The sequence below is a fragment of the Mauremys mutica genome, chromosome 15 (genome assembly GCF_020497125.1).
Source record: "Mauremys mutica isolate MM-2020 ecotype Southern chromosome 15, ASM2049712v1, whole genome shotgun sequence".
Taxonomy (NCBI): domain Eukaryota; kingdom Metazoa; phylum Chordata; order Testudines; family Geoemydidae; genus Mauremys; species Mauremys mutica.
Window position 1 is genome coordinate 29,180,085 of NC_059086.1, and position 16,427 is coordinate 29,196,511.

A 16,427-nucleotide genomic window follows, 5' to 3' on the forward strand; every position below is an offset into this window, starting at 1 on the left:
CTATTAGTTACCCTTGTTCCTGGCCATATTATTATAAAAGGTGCCACTGTTATCTTTAAATACGTTTTTTTTCTTTTTTATGAGACTTGGAATAGACAATAAGTAAGTCTGTGTCTATTTTCTTCTGTGTGCTCTGCTCCTCTTTTTGATAAAGCAGATTACTTGGCTAATTTTGTTAATAACATATATGAGCACTTGCTGGTTCTGAGCAGTGCTGCTTATACATTGTTGACATTTAAATACACTCACCCAATACTGGTTTGTATTCTCCAAGAACCATAACACGTTTGCAGAGATACAGTATGAAAGACAATGTACAAATTGAAAGGACTCTGCATTGAAACAGAAAATGGAATGCAGCTCATGGTGTAAATGGTGTTACTGCTCCTTTCATAGCTGAACCCCTATTAGCAGAGGAGCGTAGTGTGACATATTCACCTTTTGCTAATTAGCTGTGGCCATGAAGCTTCTTCTTAAATTTATTAAAGCAATAATATAATATTCTTTATCTACTACGAACTGTTATAGGAATGGGGCTAACCCACGGATTGAATAGCTTGCTCACTACCCATGGCCAATATTTATGCTAATCAACAAAGAAAGGATCTCATTCACCCTCTTCAATTCATAAGTCGATGGACATACACTAAACTGTTTTCTTGTCCTCCCCTTTTTTCTTTTGCAGAGGAATCCAAGGAGCAGATTGGTGAGTTTGCCTATTTTACTCAATACTTAGTCCATTAACTCAACTTCGTGTGCCCTGTATTGGTTCCAACAACTTCAGCTGCAGTAGGAAGGAGATCACCAACATGGCTAATATTTATTCTATTGTAATCCTTCTGCCAGGTGGAGCTGGCAGCAGCCAGGGCTGGGTTCAATATCTAGAGGTTTATTTTCAACAATACAACACACAACTGGCTTGAGTCCGCATGCAGTAACCTGGGAAAATTACACCCCGGGGTGCATGAGAGACAATACTTCCCCATTCGCAAGCAGAGTCTGAGTGTAGGAAAGAATCTTTTAATGAAAGGCGGGAAGTCACCCAACATTAATTGGGGAAAATGCCACAAGCAGGATTGGTAAAGATAAAGCTGTGAGCAGGACACCCACCCCAGACTGTGTAGCGTAGAGTCTTCTGCCTCCTGTTCTTGAGTTCTACAACCAAAGCTTTCTTTTCTGTGCCCCTCTCTGTTCCTTCACCACACTCCACTCACAGTCCCTTGGTGAGGACCCAGAGTTCAGAGGTGCATCTGTGTGAGTTCCCCTCCCATTTAGAGAAGAAGGCACCTTGCTTGCTCCGCCATCTGAGCGCCTGCTCTGGCTGGCTGCCCCACCAGTCCCTGTTCCTCCCTACTGCCCTCCCTGCCAGCTGCGGTTTCTTCCCTGCTGGCCGCCCTACCAGTCGTTATTCCTCACCCACTTCTTCCACTCGCCAGTCACCTTCTGCACCTGCATCTCTGCAGGTCAATCTCTTGAGAGTCCACTCAACTCTTAGTGACTTTTAGCTCTTAGCAGGCTGGGCAGAAACGCTGCCCCACCACATGTGATTTCAGCTCTTATTGAGCATTTAAATAACAAAAGACTCCTAATGGAGCCTATTATGCTCTGTCTTTGAATGGTGGGGGGGAACAGATAAAACCAGACTGAGGACCCTTAGGTAGAGTCCACACTTCCTGGCAGGGACATCTGTTCATATCCCGTCATTGTTCATACCCCATCAAAAGTTCATCATTGTTTACGTCCAAAACTGTAACTCATAGAAATACCTCCCATGTTTGAGGCTACTTGGTGGTGATAGTAACATGTTCTATCTTTCCATAGGTGCCTTACTCTGTTTATTGCTGTGTATTGCTGTGACCATCTTCCCTTTTCCAGGAAAATGCAAAAGTCAGTTAACTTAATTTTTTTTTGTTTTATTCGCGTAAGGTGTAAATTTTTAATAGTGAGGTTGATTAACCATTGGAATAATGTACCATGGGTTGTGATGGTGTCTCCAGCCCTGGCAATTTCTAAATCAAAATTGGATGTTGTTTTTGTTTTAAAAACTCTGCTCTAGGAATTATTTGGGGGCGGGGGTTCCTCTGGCCTGTGTTCTAGAGGTGATCAGACTAGATGATCACAATGGTCCCTTTTGGCCTTGGAATCAATGTCGTATTGCAAGTGAATGAGGTTAATTTTGCTTGAAAGAAACAATGGAGAAGCTGACTGACAGCAGCAGAGAGAACTCAATGCTGGTCAAATTTACTGATAGCAAAAGTAGTGGATCCAAATATTTGTCCACATGAACCTTACTGAAGGTGGCTAATTTATGATGTTCAAGATGTTTAAAATACAATTAATGAATTTTAATATCCCCTAGCAATGAATTCCACAGGTTGACTGTGTGTTGCATGAAAAGTACTTCCTTTTGCTTGTTTGTTTAACCCCTAGTTCTTGTGTTATGTGAATGTGTAAATAATATTTCTCTTTTGTCTTCCTCCACAGCATTCATGATTTCATATATTTCTGTCATATTCCCCCTTTGTCATCTTTTTTTTTAAACAGTCGTAGTCTTTTAAATCTCTTCTCAAATGGGAGCTGTTCCATACCCTTAATAATTTTTTTTCCCTTCTCTGTACTTTTCCCAATTCTAACATACATTGTTTTTTTAGATGGGGTGTCCAGGACTGCACACGGTATTCAAGGTGTGGGCGTACCAGGGATTCATATAGTGGCATTATATTATTTTCTGTCTTTTTATCTATCTCTTTCCGAATGGTTCGTAACATTCTGTTAGCGTTTTTGACTGCTGATGCACATTGAGCAGATGGTTTCTGAGAACTCTCTATGCTTTTGAAACTTTTACCTGACTTGAACCTGAATAAGATTTATGGATTTGTCCAAATATGAATTGAGGATGCTCAGTACCTCACAGAAGCAGGCAGTGACACACAAAGCTATCGGCAACAGCCATGTACCTGCTCTAGCTCTTTCTTTTTTCCTCCTTGTCTCTTCTTTCTCTGTGGTGTGGCTGGGAAAGCTCGAATTGCTCTGGAACGAGTGAGATCTGAGGCCTTCCGTTTTTTATAAAAGTATGAATAGTGGGTGTTTCTTCATTTTACTAGGCTCCCAGCTCCCTTAAAAGGGAAGGCTACCTCTGCCTGATTGCAGCCTGGGTTCAGAATCAATCCTGTCACTGGCAGCAGGGGAATTCCCTTCCCCTGCAGTCCCTGACTCACTGTCAATTTTGTTGTGTCTCACAGGTGTCAGAGGCTCCTTCAGCCCTCCCTGCAGCAGAGACAGCTCTCTGAGGGAATTGCCAACATTGTATTTCATGTATTATCCTTCCCTTCCCCACCCCCCTTGTGCCTTAAGCCTCCTCCCTGCTGCTTGCTAATCAAAGTGGCTTGTCTCCCCTCCTGACATGCATTGGGTCCTGGGTTCTTTATTTCAGTGTCTGGTGCCTTTACCCAAGGTGACTCCTGTCTGTGCTTGGGAGACAGGGGTTCTGTCTCTTGGGAAAATGACTAATGCTACTTATCTATTTATAAGAAATATAACCCAGCACATGAACAACACAATACACTAATATAAGTCCCAACAAATGAAAGGCCACACTCATTTATAACAGTAAAACACAGTATAACAACTTTACTGGGGACAGGGAACAAAGGCTTTAGGGAAGCAACATAATAACAGCCATACTATGTCAAACCAATACTGCATCCAGCCCAGTATCCTATCTCCTGATAGTAGCCGGTGCCTGATGCATCAGAGGGAATAAATAGAACAGGTCAATTTACCTAATGATCCATTCCCTGACATCCAATCCCAGCTTCTGATAGTAAGACGCTTAGGGTCACCCAGAGCACTGGCTTGGTCCCTCACCATGTTTGTTAATACCATTGAAGGAGCTATCCTCCATGAACTTCTCTTTTATTTTTTTTGGATCCCCATTATATTTTTGGCCTTCACAACATTGTTTATCAACAAGTTGCCCCTACTATACACGTTCCTCCAAGGCCCCACCCCTGCCCCGCCTCTTCCCATTCTCACTCTGTGTCCTCCTACCCGACTACACAACCTCTACAAAGAATACCCCACCCTCGTTCCACACCTTCCTTTCCCCACTACTCCCCACCAGCAACCAATCGTGGGGGCAGAGTAGGCACAGGCAAGAACTTTTTGCTCTGGAGTGCTTGACCAACTCTCTGCCACAGGCCCTGCCCCTACTGTACCCCTTCTCTCAAGGCCCCACCCTTGCCCCACCTCTTCCCGCTTCCACTCCACTTCTCCCCTCCCCATTGCACCCTTCTCCCAAGAGTGCCCGGTCTCTGTTCTGCCACTTCTTTCCCCTGCACCTCCCCCACAGCACCTCCTGCCCTCTGCAAAAGAGCTGATCAGTGTGGGCAGCAGGCGCTTTGTTTGAGTGGGAGGAGCCTCTTGGCGAGTGCAATTTCTGTCTCAGCAAAGCTGTTCCCCTTTCACTGGAATTCACACAAGATTGAAGAGCCATCCGACTAAGCATGGCCAATATTTATGCTAATCAACAAAGAAAGAATCACATTCACCTCTTTAATTCATAAGACAATGGACATATTCTGAACTGTTTTCTTCTCCTCCCCATTTTTCTTTTGCAGAGGAACCCCAGGAGCAAACGGGTGAGTTTGCCTACTTTATGCAATTCTTACTAACTACTGACCAAACTTTGTGTGCCCTGTATTAGTTCTAACAATTTCAACTTCAGAAGGGATGCTCTCATTGCATTCCCCATGTATCTGGGAAGTGGAGGGTCTGTGTAGATTCCTCCGGAATCGTGGTATGTCATCGAGCTGAGACTTCACCAGCGCTTTACAAAGAAAGTCAGAGGGGTAGGGGTTGAAGGGCAGTCGGGCATGTGAGAAAAAACATCCATGCCCATAGGAACTGAACATATCCCTTGAATGAAAAGCTCTGGATGGGGAGTGTGGCAGGACCGAGTTGCTAGTTCTGTGCCTGACCTTGTAGTAACTGAGGCCATGTGGACACTCCACCCTGTACCTCAAGGATGGAGGGAGAATTGTCCTCCGCAAAGAGCTTCCCCCAAACTGGGAACCCACATCCTGTGCAGAGCACCCAGTGCAGGCTCTTTGACAAACCCCCTCAAAGGAAGTGCTGATAGTCACACAGGAATGTTTGCTAGAGCAGGAAATAGAACCTAGATATTCTGACTTCTGGTCTCATGCATTCACTGTGAGAACAAGGTGTTGGCAGAAACTGTCTATGGGACTGTGTCTATTTCATGAGGAGAAAAAGGTTTTGGATGAAAAAAAAAGATCAAGAACGAAGCAAAGGCATCTCGGTAGAGTCAAAAATTTCTATTCCCTCTGTATTAAAAAGGAATATTCTGATTTTTCACTTCAAAAGGAAGGAGACATTGTTAAGATTTGATTCAGTTACCCAATCATGTGGGGGCAGAGTAGGCACAGGCAAGAACTTTTTGATTTGCTCTGGGGTGCTTGACCGCCTCTCTGCCACAGGCCATGCCCCTAGTGTACCCCTTCCCTCAAGGCCCCACCCCTGCCCCACCTCTTCCCACTTCCACTCCGCTTCTCCCCCCCGCCATTGCACCCCCTCTCCCAAGAGCACCCGGCTTTCGTTCTGCCTCTTCTTTCTCCCACTCCTCCCCCACAGCGCCTCCTGCTCTCTGCAGAAGAGCTGATCAGTGGCGGGCAGCAGGCGCTTTGTTGGGGTGGGAGAAGCTCATTGGCAGGGCCTTGTGGCGAGTGCAATTTCTGTCTCAGCAAAGCTGTTCCCCTTTCACTGAAGCTCACACAAGCCCTTCAGTAGGTAAGTTTTCGCTGGGCCCAAGGTCAGATGGCATGATGATGATCTTAGTGAGGACTATAGAAGTTATATTAGCTCTATATTTGGCTCTATTGCTGGAATAGGGTGGGCAGTTCTGATGTCCACAACTGAAGAAAGAAGTTGTCAAACTGGAGAGGGTTCAGAGAAGAGAACCAGAATGATTAGAGGATTAGATAACATGTATTATAGTGATCGATTCAAAGAGCACAATCTATTTAGCTTACCAAAGAGAAGGGGTGACTTAATTACACTCCATATGTATGTAGATCAAGAACAAAGAGTTGATAATGGGCTCTTTGTCTAGCAGAGAAAGAGCTAGCAAAATCCAATGGCTGGAAATTGAGAGTAGGAAAGCCAGACTAGAAATAAGATGTACTTTTTTTTTTATGAGTGAGGGTGATTAGCCTTTGTAACAATTTATCAGGGGTTGTGGTGGATCCTCCAGCACTGTAAATGTATGAAATCAAGATGGAATGCTTATTGTAAAGGATCTGCTCTAATGCAAACATGAATTATTTGTAGAAGTTCTCAGGCCCATGTTAAAGATGATGAGAGTCCTTAGACAGTATGATTTTCATTGTGTCACTTGCTGCCTCACAGCTATTCTCCAGTCAATACAGCTTTTGATATTTTAACTATTAGTTACCTTTGTTCTTGGACGTATTATTACAAAAGGTTATTGCTATTGTTATCTTTAAATCTTTTTTTTCTTATTTTTAGGAGACTTGGACAAGAGAATAAGTAAGTCTGTGTCCTTTTTCTTCCGTGTGCTGTTTTTGATAGAGAAGATTCCTTGACTAATGTTGTCAATAATAAATATGAGCACTTGCTGCTTCTGAGCAATACTGCTTATACGTTGTTGACATTTAAATAGGCTCACCTACTATTGGTCTCTATTCTCCAAGAACCATAACACTCTTGCTGAGACAAAGTATGAAAGGCAATGTACATATTGAAAGAACTCTGCCTTGAAATAGCAAATGGAATGCAGCACATGATGGAAATGGTGTTACTGCTCCTTTCATAGTGGAACCCATATTAGCAGAGTAGCATAGTGTGTCATACTCACCTTTTGCTAATTAGTTGGAGCCATGGAGCTGTTTCTTAAATTGGTTAAAGTAAGAGTATAATCTTCTCTATCTACTATGTAGCGGGGTAGGAATGGAGCTAGCCCATGGATAGAAGAACTACCCGACTACGCATGGCCAATATTTATGCTAATCAACAAAGAAAGGTTCACATTCACCCTCTTCAATTCATAAGACAATGGACATATTCTGAACTGTTTTCTTCTCCTCCCCATTTTTCTTTTGCAGAGGAACCCAAGGAGCAAACGGGTGAGTTTGCCTACTTTATGCAATTCTTACTGACCACTGACCAAATTTTGTGTGCCCTGTATTAGTTCTAACAATTTCAACTTCAGAAGGGTTTCTATCATTGCATTCCCCATGTATCTGGGAAGTGGAGGGTCTTTGTAGATTCCTCTGGAATCATGGTATATCATTGAGCTGAGACCTCACCAGTGCTTTGCAAAGAAAGTCAGAGGGGTAGACGTTGAAGGGCAGTCGGGCATGTGAGAAAAACCATCTATGCCCATAGGAACTTGTCATAGGTTTCATCCCCACTCTGAACTTTAGGGTACAGATGTGGAGACCTGCATGAACACCTCTAAGCTTAACTAGCAGCTTAGATTTGGTCTCGCTGCCACCATCCAGATTTCTGAGTACCTGGAAAACTCTTCCCCCAAAAAACCTTCCACTCCCTGGGTAGCCTTGAGAGACTCCTCCACCAATTCCCTGGTGAGTTCAGATCCAATTCCCTTGGATCTCAAAAACAAGGAAGAATTACACCTTCCTCCTCCCTTTTTCTCCCTACCAATCCCTGGTGAGTCTAGATCCAATTCCCTTGAATCTAAAAAACAGGGAAAAAATTAATCAGGTTCTTAAAAAGAAGGCTTTTAATTAAAGAAAAGAAAGGAAAAAGAAAAAAAAACAAAACTCTGAGAGACAGCATACCAGCTAATCTCAGAGACAACAGATTTAAAACAAAGGGTGTTCCCCTGGGCAAAAACCTTAAACACACAAGAATACCCAATTTGATAATTCCCTTAATTGCACAAAGACAAGTTACAAAAGAAAATAAACATAAACGTATTTATTCCTTTCTAAAATTTATTACTCTGATAAGAGGCTGGTTCCTTGATCTTCTTTACTCCGGCTGAAACTAAAAACTGACTAAACAAAGGAAACTTCCCTCCTTCCTTTTGAAACATCTTGTTCCCCCATTGGTTCCTCTGGTCAGGTGTCAGCTAGGCTAGGTGAACTTCTTAACCCTCTACAGGTAAAAGAGGCATTACGCCTTAACTATCTGTTTATGACAGGCCCCCCAAATCTCATACATTGTTGAACCACACTGGCAGTGATTTTTTCCTGCAACTTTAGAATAAACAGATTAAAAAAACACATGCACCTTTACATATACTACTAATTATGTAAAAACTATAAGATTTTTCACATTTCAAGGACAATTTTTACCAGTTAACTCCGGGAAACTTTCACGGGAGAGTGCATCAGGTACTTTGTTAGAAGCTCCTGAAATGTGTTGATTTCAAAATCAAAATCTTGGAGAGCTAAACTCCATCGAAGAAGTTTTTTGTTGTTTCCCTTGGCAGTATAAAGCCACTTTAGCGCAGCATGGTTGGTTTGTAGCTGGAAACGCCATCCCCAAACGTATGGGCATAGCTTTTCCAGGGCATACACAATGGCGTAGCATTCTTTTTCACTGATTGACCAGTGGCTTTCCCTCTCAGACAGTTTCTTGCTGAGAAACACGACAGGATGGAAGTTTTGATCCGGTCCTTCCTGCATTAAAACTGTTCCTACACTACACTCAGATGCATCTGTGGTTACTAGGAATGGTTTGTCAAAGTCCGGGGCCCTTAGCACAGGGTCAGACATGAGCGTCGCCTTAAGCTGGTTAAAGGCCTTCTGACACTCATCAGTCCACTTAACTGCATTTGGCTGTGTTTTTTTGGTTAGATCAGTTAGTGGGGCAGCGATTTGGCTGTAGTGTGGTACAAATCGCCTGTAATATCCGGCCAAGCCTAAGAACGATTGGACCTGTTTCTTGGTCTTGGGGATAAGCCATTTTTGGATAGCATCCACTTTGGCCTGTAGGGGGTTTATAGTTCCTTGACCCATCTGGTGTCCAAGGTAAGTCACTCTGTTTTGGCCTATTTGACACTTTTTAGCCTTAACAGTTAGTCCTGCCTGCCTGATGCGCTTGAAGACTTTTTCCAGGTGCTCCAGGTGTTCTGCCCATGAATCAGAAAAAATGGCCATCGAGGTATGCAACTGCAGATTCTCCCAATCCCACTAGGAGACCATCTATAATTCTTTGGAAGGTGGCGGGTGCATTTTGCAGTCCGAAAGGGAGCACATTAAATTATACACCCTTGCATGGGTGACAAAGGCTGGCCTTTCCTTGGCAGGTTCTTCTAGTGGTACTTGCCAGTACCCCTTGGTTATGTCTAAGGTAGAGATGAACTGGGCATATCCCAATTTCTCCAATAGCTCATCAGTGCGTGGCATTGGATAGTTGTCGGGATGAGTTACAGCATATTTCCCCATCTGGTTTGGGAACTAGAACCACTGGAGATACCCATGCACTGTTAGAGGGGCGGATTATACTCATCTGTAGCATGTCCTGGATCTCCCGTTTTATAGCAGTTTGGGCATGAGGAGACACCCGCTAGGGTGGGGTGAGCATTACCTGTGTCAATGGAGTGGTATGCCCGTTCAGGCCGTCCTGGGGTGGCTGAGAGCATTGGTGCGAAGCGAGTGCACAACTCCTTGATCTGCTGTAGCTGCAGATGTCCAAGGGTCGCAGAGAGGTTCACCTCTTCCACACCACCGTCACTTTTTCTGTTATAGGAATTTACTTTTTGATTTCCACAGGGGTGCTTGACAACCTCTCTGCCCCAGGCCCTTTCTAAAACTACTCCGATAAGAGGCTGGTTCCTTGATCTTTTTTACTCTCACTGAAAAAGAAACTGACTAAACAAAGGAAACTTCCCTCCTTCCTTTTGAAAAATCTTGTTCCCCCACTGGTTCCTCTGGTCAGGTTTCAGCTAGGCTAGGTGAACTTCTTAACCCTTTACAGGTAAAAGAGGCATTAACCCTTAACTATCTGTTTATGACAGAACTGAACATATCCATTGAATGAAAAGCTCTGGATGAGAAGTGTGGCAGGATCAAGTTGCTAGTGCTGTGCCTGACCTTATAGTAACTGAGGCCATGCAGACACTCCACCCTGTGTCTCACGGAGGGAGGGATAATTGTCCCCCCCAAACAGCCTCCCCGAAACTGGGAAACCACATCCTGTGTAGAGCACCCAGAGTAGACTCTTGGATAATTTCCCTGCAAAGGAACGGCTAATATTGACACAGGAATGTGTGCTAGAGCAGGAAATAGAACCGAGATACTCTGGTCTTCTGAACCGGTGTATTCACTATGAGAGGAAGGTGTTAGCAGAGACTTTCCATTGGGAAAGTGTCTATTTCAGGTGGGAAAAAAATGTTGGATGAAAAAAAGGACAAGAAAAAAGCCAAAGCATCTCAGTAGAGGCAAAAGTTTCTATTTCCTCCGAGTTGAAAAGGAATATTCTGTTTGTATACTTCAAAATGAAGGTGACATAGTTAAGTTTTGATTCAGTTACCCAATCATGTGGGGGCAGTGTAGGCATAGGCACCAACTTTTTGATTTCCACAGGGGTGCTTGACAACCTCTCTGGCCCAGGCCCTGCCTTTCCTAACTCCTTCACTTAAGGCCCCATCCTTGCCCGCTCCCTCTCTGCCTCTTCCTGCCCTGTTCCCCCCCTCCCACGAGTGCCCCACCCTCGTTCCACCTCTTCCTTCCTTATCTCCTCCCCCACCAATGCCCTCTACCCCCTCCAGAAGTGGTGATCAGTGGTGAGTAGGAGGCGCTGCAGTGGAGGAGGACCTGATTGGTGGGTCGTGCCTGTGAGTGCAATTTCTGTCTCAGAAAAAGGGTACCCCTTTCACTGGAGCTCACACAAGCCCTTCAGTAGGAAAGCGTTCGCTAGGCCTGAAACCAGAGGACGTGGGGATGATGTTAATTAAGACTATAGGGGTTATATTAGCTCAGTATTTGGCTCTGTTGCTGGAATACTGAGTGCAGTTCCGGTGTCCCCAACTGAAGAAAGAAGTTGTCAAACTGGAGAGGGTTCATAGAAGAGCACAGGAATGATTAAAGGATTAGATATCATGTGTTATAGTGATAGACTCAAAGAGCTCAATCTATTTAGTTCACCAAAGAAAAGGGGTGACTTGGTTACACTCTAGACGTATGTAGATAGAGAACATATATGTGATAATTGGCTCTTTAGTCTAGCAGATAATGGTCTAGCAAAATCCAATGGCTGGAAACTGATGCTACGAAAGTCAGACTAGAAATAAGGTATAAATTTTGGAGAGTGAGGATGATTAGCCAATGTTACAATTTACGAGGGTTTGTGCTGCATCCTCCATCACTGGAATTTTTTTCTAAAGGTACTGCTCTACTGCAAACATTAATTGTTTGGGGGAAGTTCTCTGGACCATGTTATAGATGATGGGAGTGCTTCCTTCCAGCCTTAGACTGTTAATTGTGTCACTTACTCCCTCACAACTATTCTCCAATAAATACAGCTTTTGATATTTCAACTATTAGTTATCTTTCTACTTGGCCATCATATTACAAAAGGTGCTATTATTATCTTTAAATATATTGTTTTTCTTTTTAGGAGACTTGGAAAAGAGAATGAGTAAGTCTGTGGTCCTTTTTCTTCCGTGTGCTCTACTTCTGTGTAGGAGTCTTGTAGAATGAAAAGAAAAATCATTGAGTTATTAGACCTCACCCCACTTTCCTGTTTTGATAGAGCAGGAACTGAGACATAGTTAAGATTTGATTCAGTTACAAAATAATGTGGGGTCAATGTAGACACAGGTGCCAACTTTTTGATTTCCTCGTGGGTATTCGTCCACCTCTCTGCTCCAGGCCCTGCCACTACTATACCCCTTCCTTCAAGCAAGGCTGGATCTAGCTTTTTTGCTGACCCAAGCAAAAATATTCTGGCTGCCCCCCACCTGAGCTATGGCCTCCTCCCCCCAACCAGTGCCCTCCCCCACCCGCACACTCTGCTACCCTAGCCCTGGGCTCCTCACCTCCAAACATGACCTCCTCGTTCATTACAGCAATTCCCATTTACACTTGCAGTGGGGATCAAACCGTTTCTCCTATTTTTATTTCACTTTAGTATAAATCTCGCCCCCCCCAACCCCATCTTTAGTGCTCCAAATGCACATGGGAGGCATAGGGACTAACCCTCAAACCTTGTACCCAGAAATGGATGGGGATCTATTAAAGAGAGTTCAGGCAGAGGAGTGGGGGTGGGGGTGCTTGGGGCTCTACACTGGCAGAGAAGCAGGGTGTGATGTACTCGCAGAGGAGGGTGGAGGAGGAGAGGAAGTATCAAGAGGGTTGCGGGATAAGAAGTGCAGGGGAAGGGGGAAGTGCAGGAGGAGAGGGCTGGGGAAGGGTTCAAGGGGAGAGGTGCGGGAGAAGGGAGAGTACAAGGGGAAGGGGTGTAGTGAAGGAGCGATGGGGGGAGGTACAAGCAAAGAGGCTGTGAGCGGGATGGGGGGTGCAAGGGCTGAGAGGGGCAGGTGCTGACAGCTGCTTCCCCAGCCCCCTACAGGCAGAGCCGAGAGGACAGACACTGACCCCCCAGGTGCCCGAGCTGCGGGAGTCCCCCGGCAGGGCAGTATCCCCTGCTGCCCCGCTCAGAGCCGGGCTCTGCCTCTCCCTGCCCAGGGCAGGCAGCGCAGGGCTGTGGTGGGGGAGGTGGGAGGCGGGCTGGGTCCGGGGGCAGGAGGCGGCAGCTCCCTGGCAGCTTGGGCTGTCCAGCCACTCTCCCTGTCAGCGTGTCAGCCCAGATCTGCGCTCCCTGCCCATCCCGGCGGCGCCATGCAAAACCCACTCGAGCAGGGTTTTGCATGGCGGCCCTGGGGAGACTCAGAGCAAAGCAGCAGTAGCAGCAGGACCCCTCCTCCCTCACTGAATCCCGGGCCCCACTTCCCTCCCTCCCCGGCTCCTCACACGCAGGCTGGACTGGAGTTCAGGCTGCCCTGCTGCTGGAGAGCCAGAGCATCATCCCCCGGATCTGAGCCCCTCTCACCGCCGCAGCCCGGGCTCAGCTCTGGGGGATGATGCTCCGGCTCTCCAACGGCAGGGCAGCCTGAACTGCAGTGCAGCCTGTGCAACTCAGGCTGTCATGAGCACCATGTAGCAACTGAAGCCAGAACTGCAGTGTCAGTTCCAGCTCTGCCTGAAAGCCTCAGCTGACAGGGAACATGTTGGTTCAGGGCCGGTTCCCAGCTTTTTACTCCCAAAGGGAAAAAGAAAAAAAAGGGGGGGGCGGAGGCGGGAATACTTGCCGCGCTATTGCCTAAAGCGGGCCCTGGGAACAGGGTCCCAACTTCGCCCGCTTTAATTCTGCCTCTTCCTGCCCTTTTCTCCCCGCCAAGTGTGCCCCACCATCATTCCAAATCTTCCTTCCACGTCTCCTCCCCCACCAGCGCAACCTGCCCTCTCCACAAAAGCTGATCAGTGATGAGCAGGAGGCGCTGCAGTGGAGGGGGAGAAGCTGATTGGTGGGGCCTGCCTGTGAGTGCAATATCTGTCTCAGAAAAAGGGTACCCCTTTCACTGGAGTTCACACAAGCCCTTCAGTAGGAAAGTGTTCGCTATGCCCCAAACCAGAGGGCATGGGGATGATGTTAATTAGGACTCTAGGGATTACAATAACTCAGTATTTGACTCTGTTGCTGTTATACTGAGTGCAGTTCCCATGTCCCCAACTGAAGAAAGAAGTTGTCAAACTAGAGAGGGTTCATAGAAAAGCACAGGAATGATAAAGGATTAGATAACATGTGTTCTAGTGATAGACTGAAAGAGCTGAATCTCTTTAGCTTGCCAAAGAAAAGGAGTGATTTGATTACACTCTAGACATATGTAGATAGAGAACATGTATGTGATAATGGGCTCTTTAGTCTAGCAGAGAATGGTCTAGCAAAATCCAATGGCTGGAAAGTGAAACTATGAAATTCAGACTAGAAATAACGTATACATTTTTAAAAGTGAGGGTGATTAACCATTGTTACAATTGACGAGGGATTGTGGTGCATCCTCCATCACTTGACATTTTTTTATGAAGGTACTGCTCTACTGCAAACATTAATTGTTTGGGGGAAGTTCTCTGGACCATGTTGTAGATGATGAGAGTGCTTCCTTCCAGCCTTAGACACCATGGAGTTCATTGTGTCACTTGCTCCCTCGCAGCTATTCTCCTATAAAAACAGCTTTTGAAATTTTAACTATGTTATCTTTCTTCTTGGCCATATTATTACAAAAGGTGCTATTATTTATTTTTTCTTTTTCAGGAGATTTGGAAAAGAGAATGAGTAAGTCTTTGTCCTTTTTCTTCCATGTGCTCTACTGCTGTGTAGGAGTCTTGTAGAATGAAAAGAGAAATCATTGAGTTATTAGACCTCACCCCACGTTCCTGTTTTAATAGAGCAGGAACTGAGACATTGTTAAGATTCGATTCAGTTACGAAATATTGAGCGGTCAGGGAAGGCACAGGTGCCAACTTTTTTATTTTCTCACGGGTATTTGACAACCTCTCTACCCCAGGCCCTGCCACTACTATACCCCTTCTCTCAAGGCCACATCCTTGCCCGCTTTAACTCTGCCTCTTCTTGCCCTGTTCTTTCCCCTCCCAATAGTGCCCCACCCTCGTTCCACCACTTCCTTACTGAGCTCCTCCCCCCTCAGCGCCTTCTGCCCTCTCCAGAAGAGGTAGTCAATGGTGAGTAGGAGGCACTGTGGTGGAGAGGGAGGAGCTGATTGGTTTGGCCTGCCTGTGAGTGCAATTTCTGTCTCAGAAAAAGGGTACCCCTTTCACTGGAGCCCACAAAAGCCCTTCAGTAGGAAAGTGTTCACTAGGCCCCAAACCAGAGGGCATGGGGATGACGTTAATTAGGACTATAGGGGTTATATTAGCTCAGTATTTGGCTCTGTTGCTGGAATACTGTGTGCAGTTCTGGTGTCCCCAATTGAAGAAAGAAGTTGTCAAACTGGAGAGGGTTCATAGAAGAGCACCAGAATGATTAAAGGATTAGATTGCATGTGTTATAGGGATAGACTCAAAGAGTTCAATCTATTTAACGCAGCAAAGAAAAAAGGTGACTTGATTACAATCTAGATGTAAGCAGATAGAGATCATATATGTGATAATGGACTCTTTAGTCTAGCAAAATCCAATGGCTGGAAACTGAAACTAGGAAAGTCAGACTAGAAATAAGGTATAATTTTTTCTGAGAGGAAGTCAATAGCCTTTCTAACAATTTACAGGGGGTTGTGGTGGATCCTCCATCACTGGACAATTTTTCTAAAGGTACTGCTCTACTGCAAACATGAATTGTTTGGGGGAAGTTCTCTGACGCATTCAATAGATGATGAGAGTGCTTCCTTACGGCCTCACTTGTTCACCTCACAGCTATTCTCCATAAATAGAGCTTTTGATATTTTAACTATTAGTTACCTTTGTTCTTATCCAAATATTACAAAAGGAGCTATTGTTATCTTTAAATATATTTTTGTTCTTTTTTGGAGAAATGGAAAAGACAATAAGTAAGTCTGTGGCCTTTTTCTTCCATGTGCTCTACTCCTCATTTTGATAGAGCAGATTACTCTGCTAATTTTGTCAATAACGTACATGAGCACTTCCTGGTCCTGAGCAGTGCTGCTCATACATTGTTAAAATTTAAATAGACTCACCCACTACCTGTTTGTATCTGCCAAGAACCATAACGCCCTTGCAGAGACACACTATGAAATGCAATGTACACATTGAAAGGACTCTGCATTTAAATAAGCAAATGGAATTCAGCTCATGATGTTAATGGTGTTACTGCTCCTTTCATAGCAGAACCCATATTAGCAGAGCAGCGTAGTGTTTCATATTCACCTTTTGCTAGTTACTTGTGGCCAAGAAACTTCTTTTTAAATTAACTAAAACAAGAATATTAACTCCTCTATTTACTACGTGGTGAGATAGGAATGGGGCTAGCCCATGGATTGAGGAGCTAATTGACTATCCATGGCCAATATTTATGCTAATCAACAAAGAAAGTATCTCATTCACCCTCTTCAATTCATAAGTCAATGGACATACACTAAACTGTTTTCTTCTCCTCCCCATTGTTCTTTTGCAGAGGAACTCCAGGAGAAAAAGGGTGAGTTTTCCTACTTTACTCAGTTGTTACAGTTGACTAATCAAACTTCGTGTGCCCTGTATTGGTTGCAACAACTTCAACGACAGTAGGGACGCTATCATTGCATGTCCCGTGGATCTGGGAAGTGGGGGGCAGGTCTGTGTAGATTACTATTGAATCGTGGTAAGTAATCAAGCCGAGACCTCACCAGCTCTTTGCCAAGAAAGTCATAGGTGCAGGGATTCAAGGGCAGTCGGGTATGACAG

The 16,427-nt window shown here is 44.9% G+C and overlaps 1 protein-coding gene across 1 annotated transcript in view; it reads left to right on the forward strand.

Annotated features, from left to right (window-relative positions):
* Positions 1-16,427, forward strand: part of LOC123350280 (butyrophilin subfamily 1 member A1-like) — a 95,378-nt gene that overhangs the window by 35,761 nt on the left and 43,190 nt on the right. The window contains exons 8-15 of the mRNA XM_044988777.1: positions 686-706; positions 1,822-1,887; positions 4,620-4,640; positions 6,547-6,567; positions 7,143-7,163; positions 11,629-11,649; positions 14,326-14,346; positions 16,162-16,182. Coding sequence (XP_044844712.1) covers positions 686-706; positions 1,822-1,887; positions 4,620-4,640; positions 6,547-6,567; positions 7,143-7,163; positions 11,629-11,649; positions 14,326-14,346; positions 16,162-16,182 — 213 coding nt within the window. The remainder of the gene's footprint in view (positions 1-685; positions 707-1,821; positions 1,888-4,619; positions 4,641-6,546; positions 6,568-7,142; positions 7,164-11,628; positions 11,650-14,325; positions 14,347-16,161; positions 16,183-16,427) is intronic.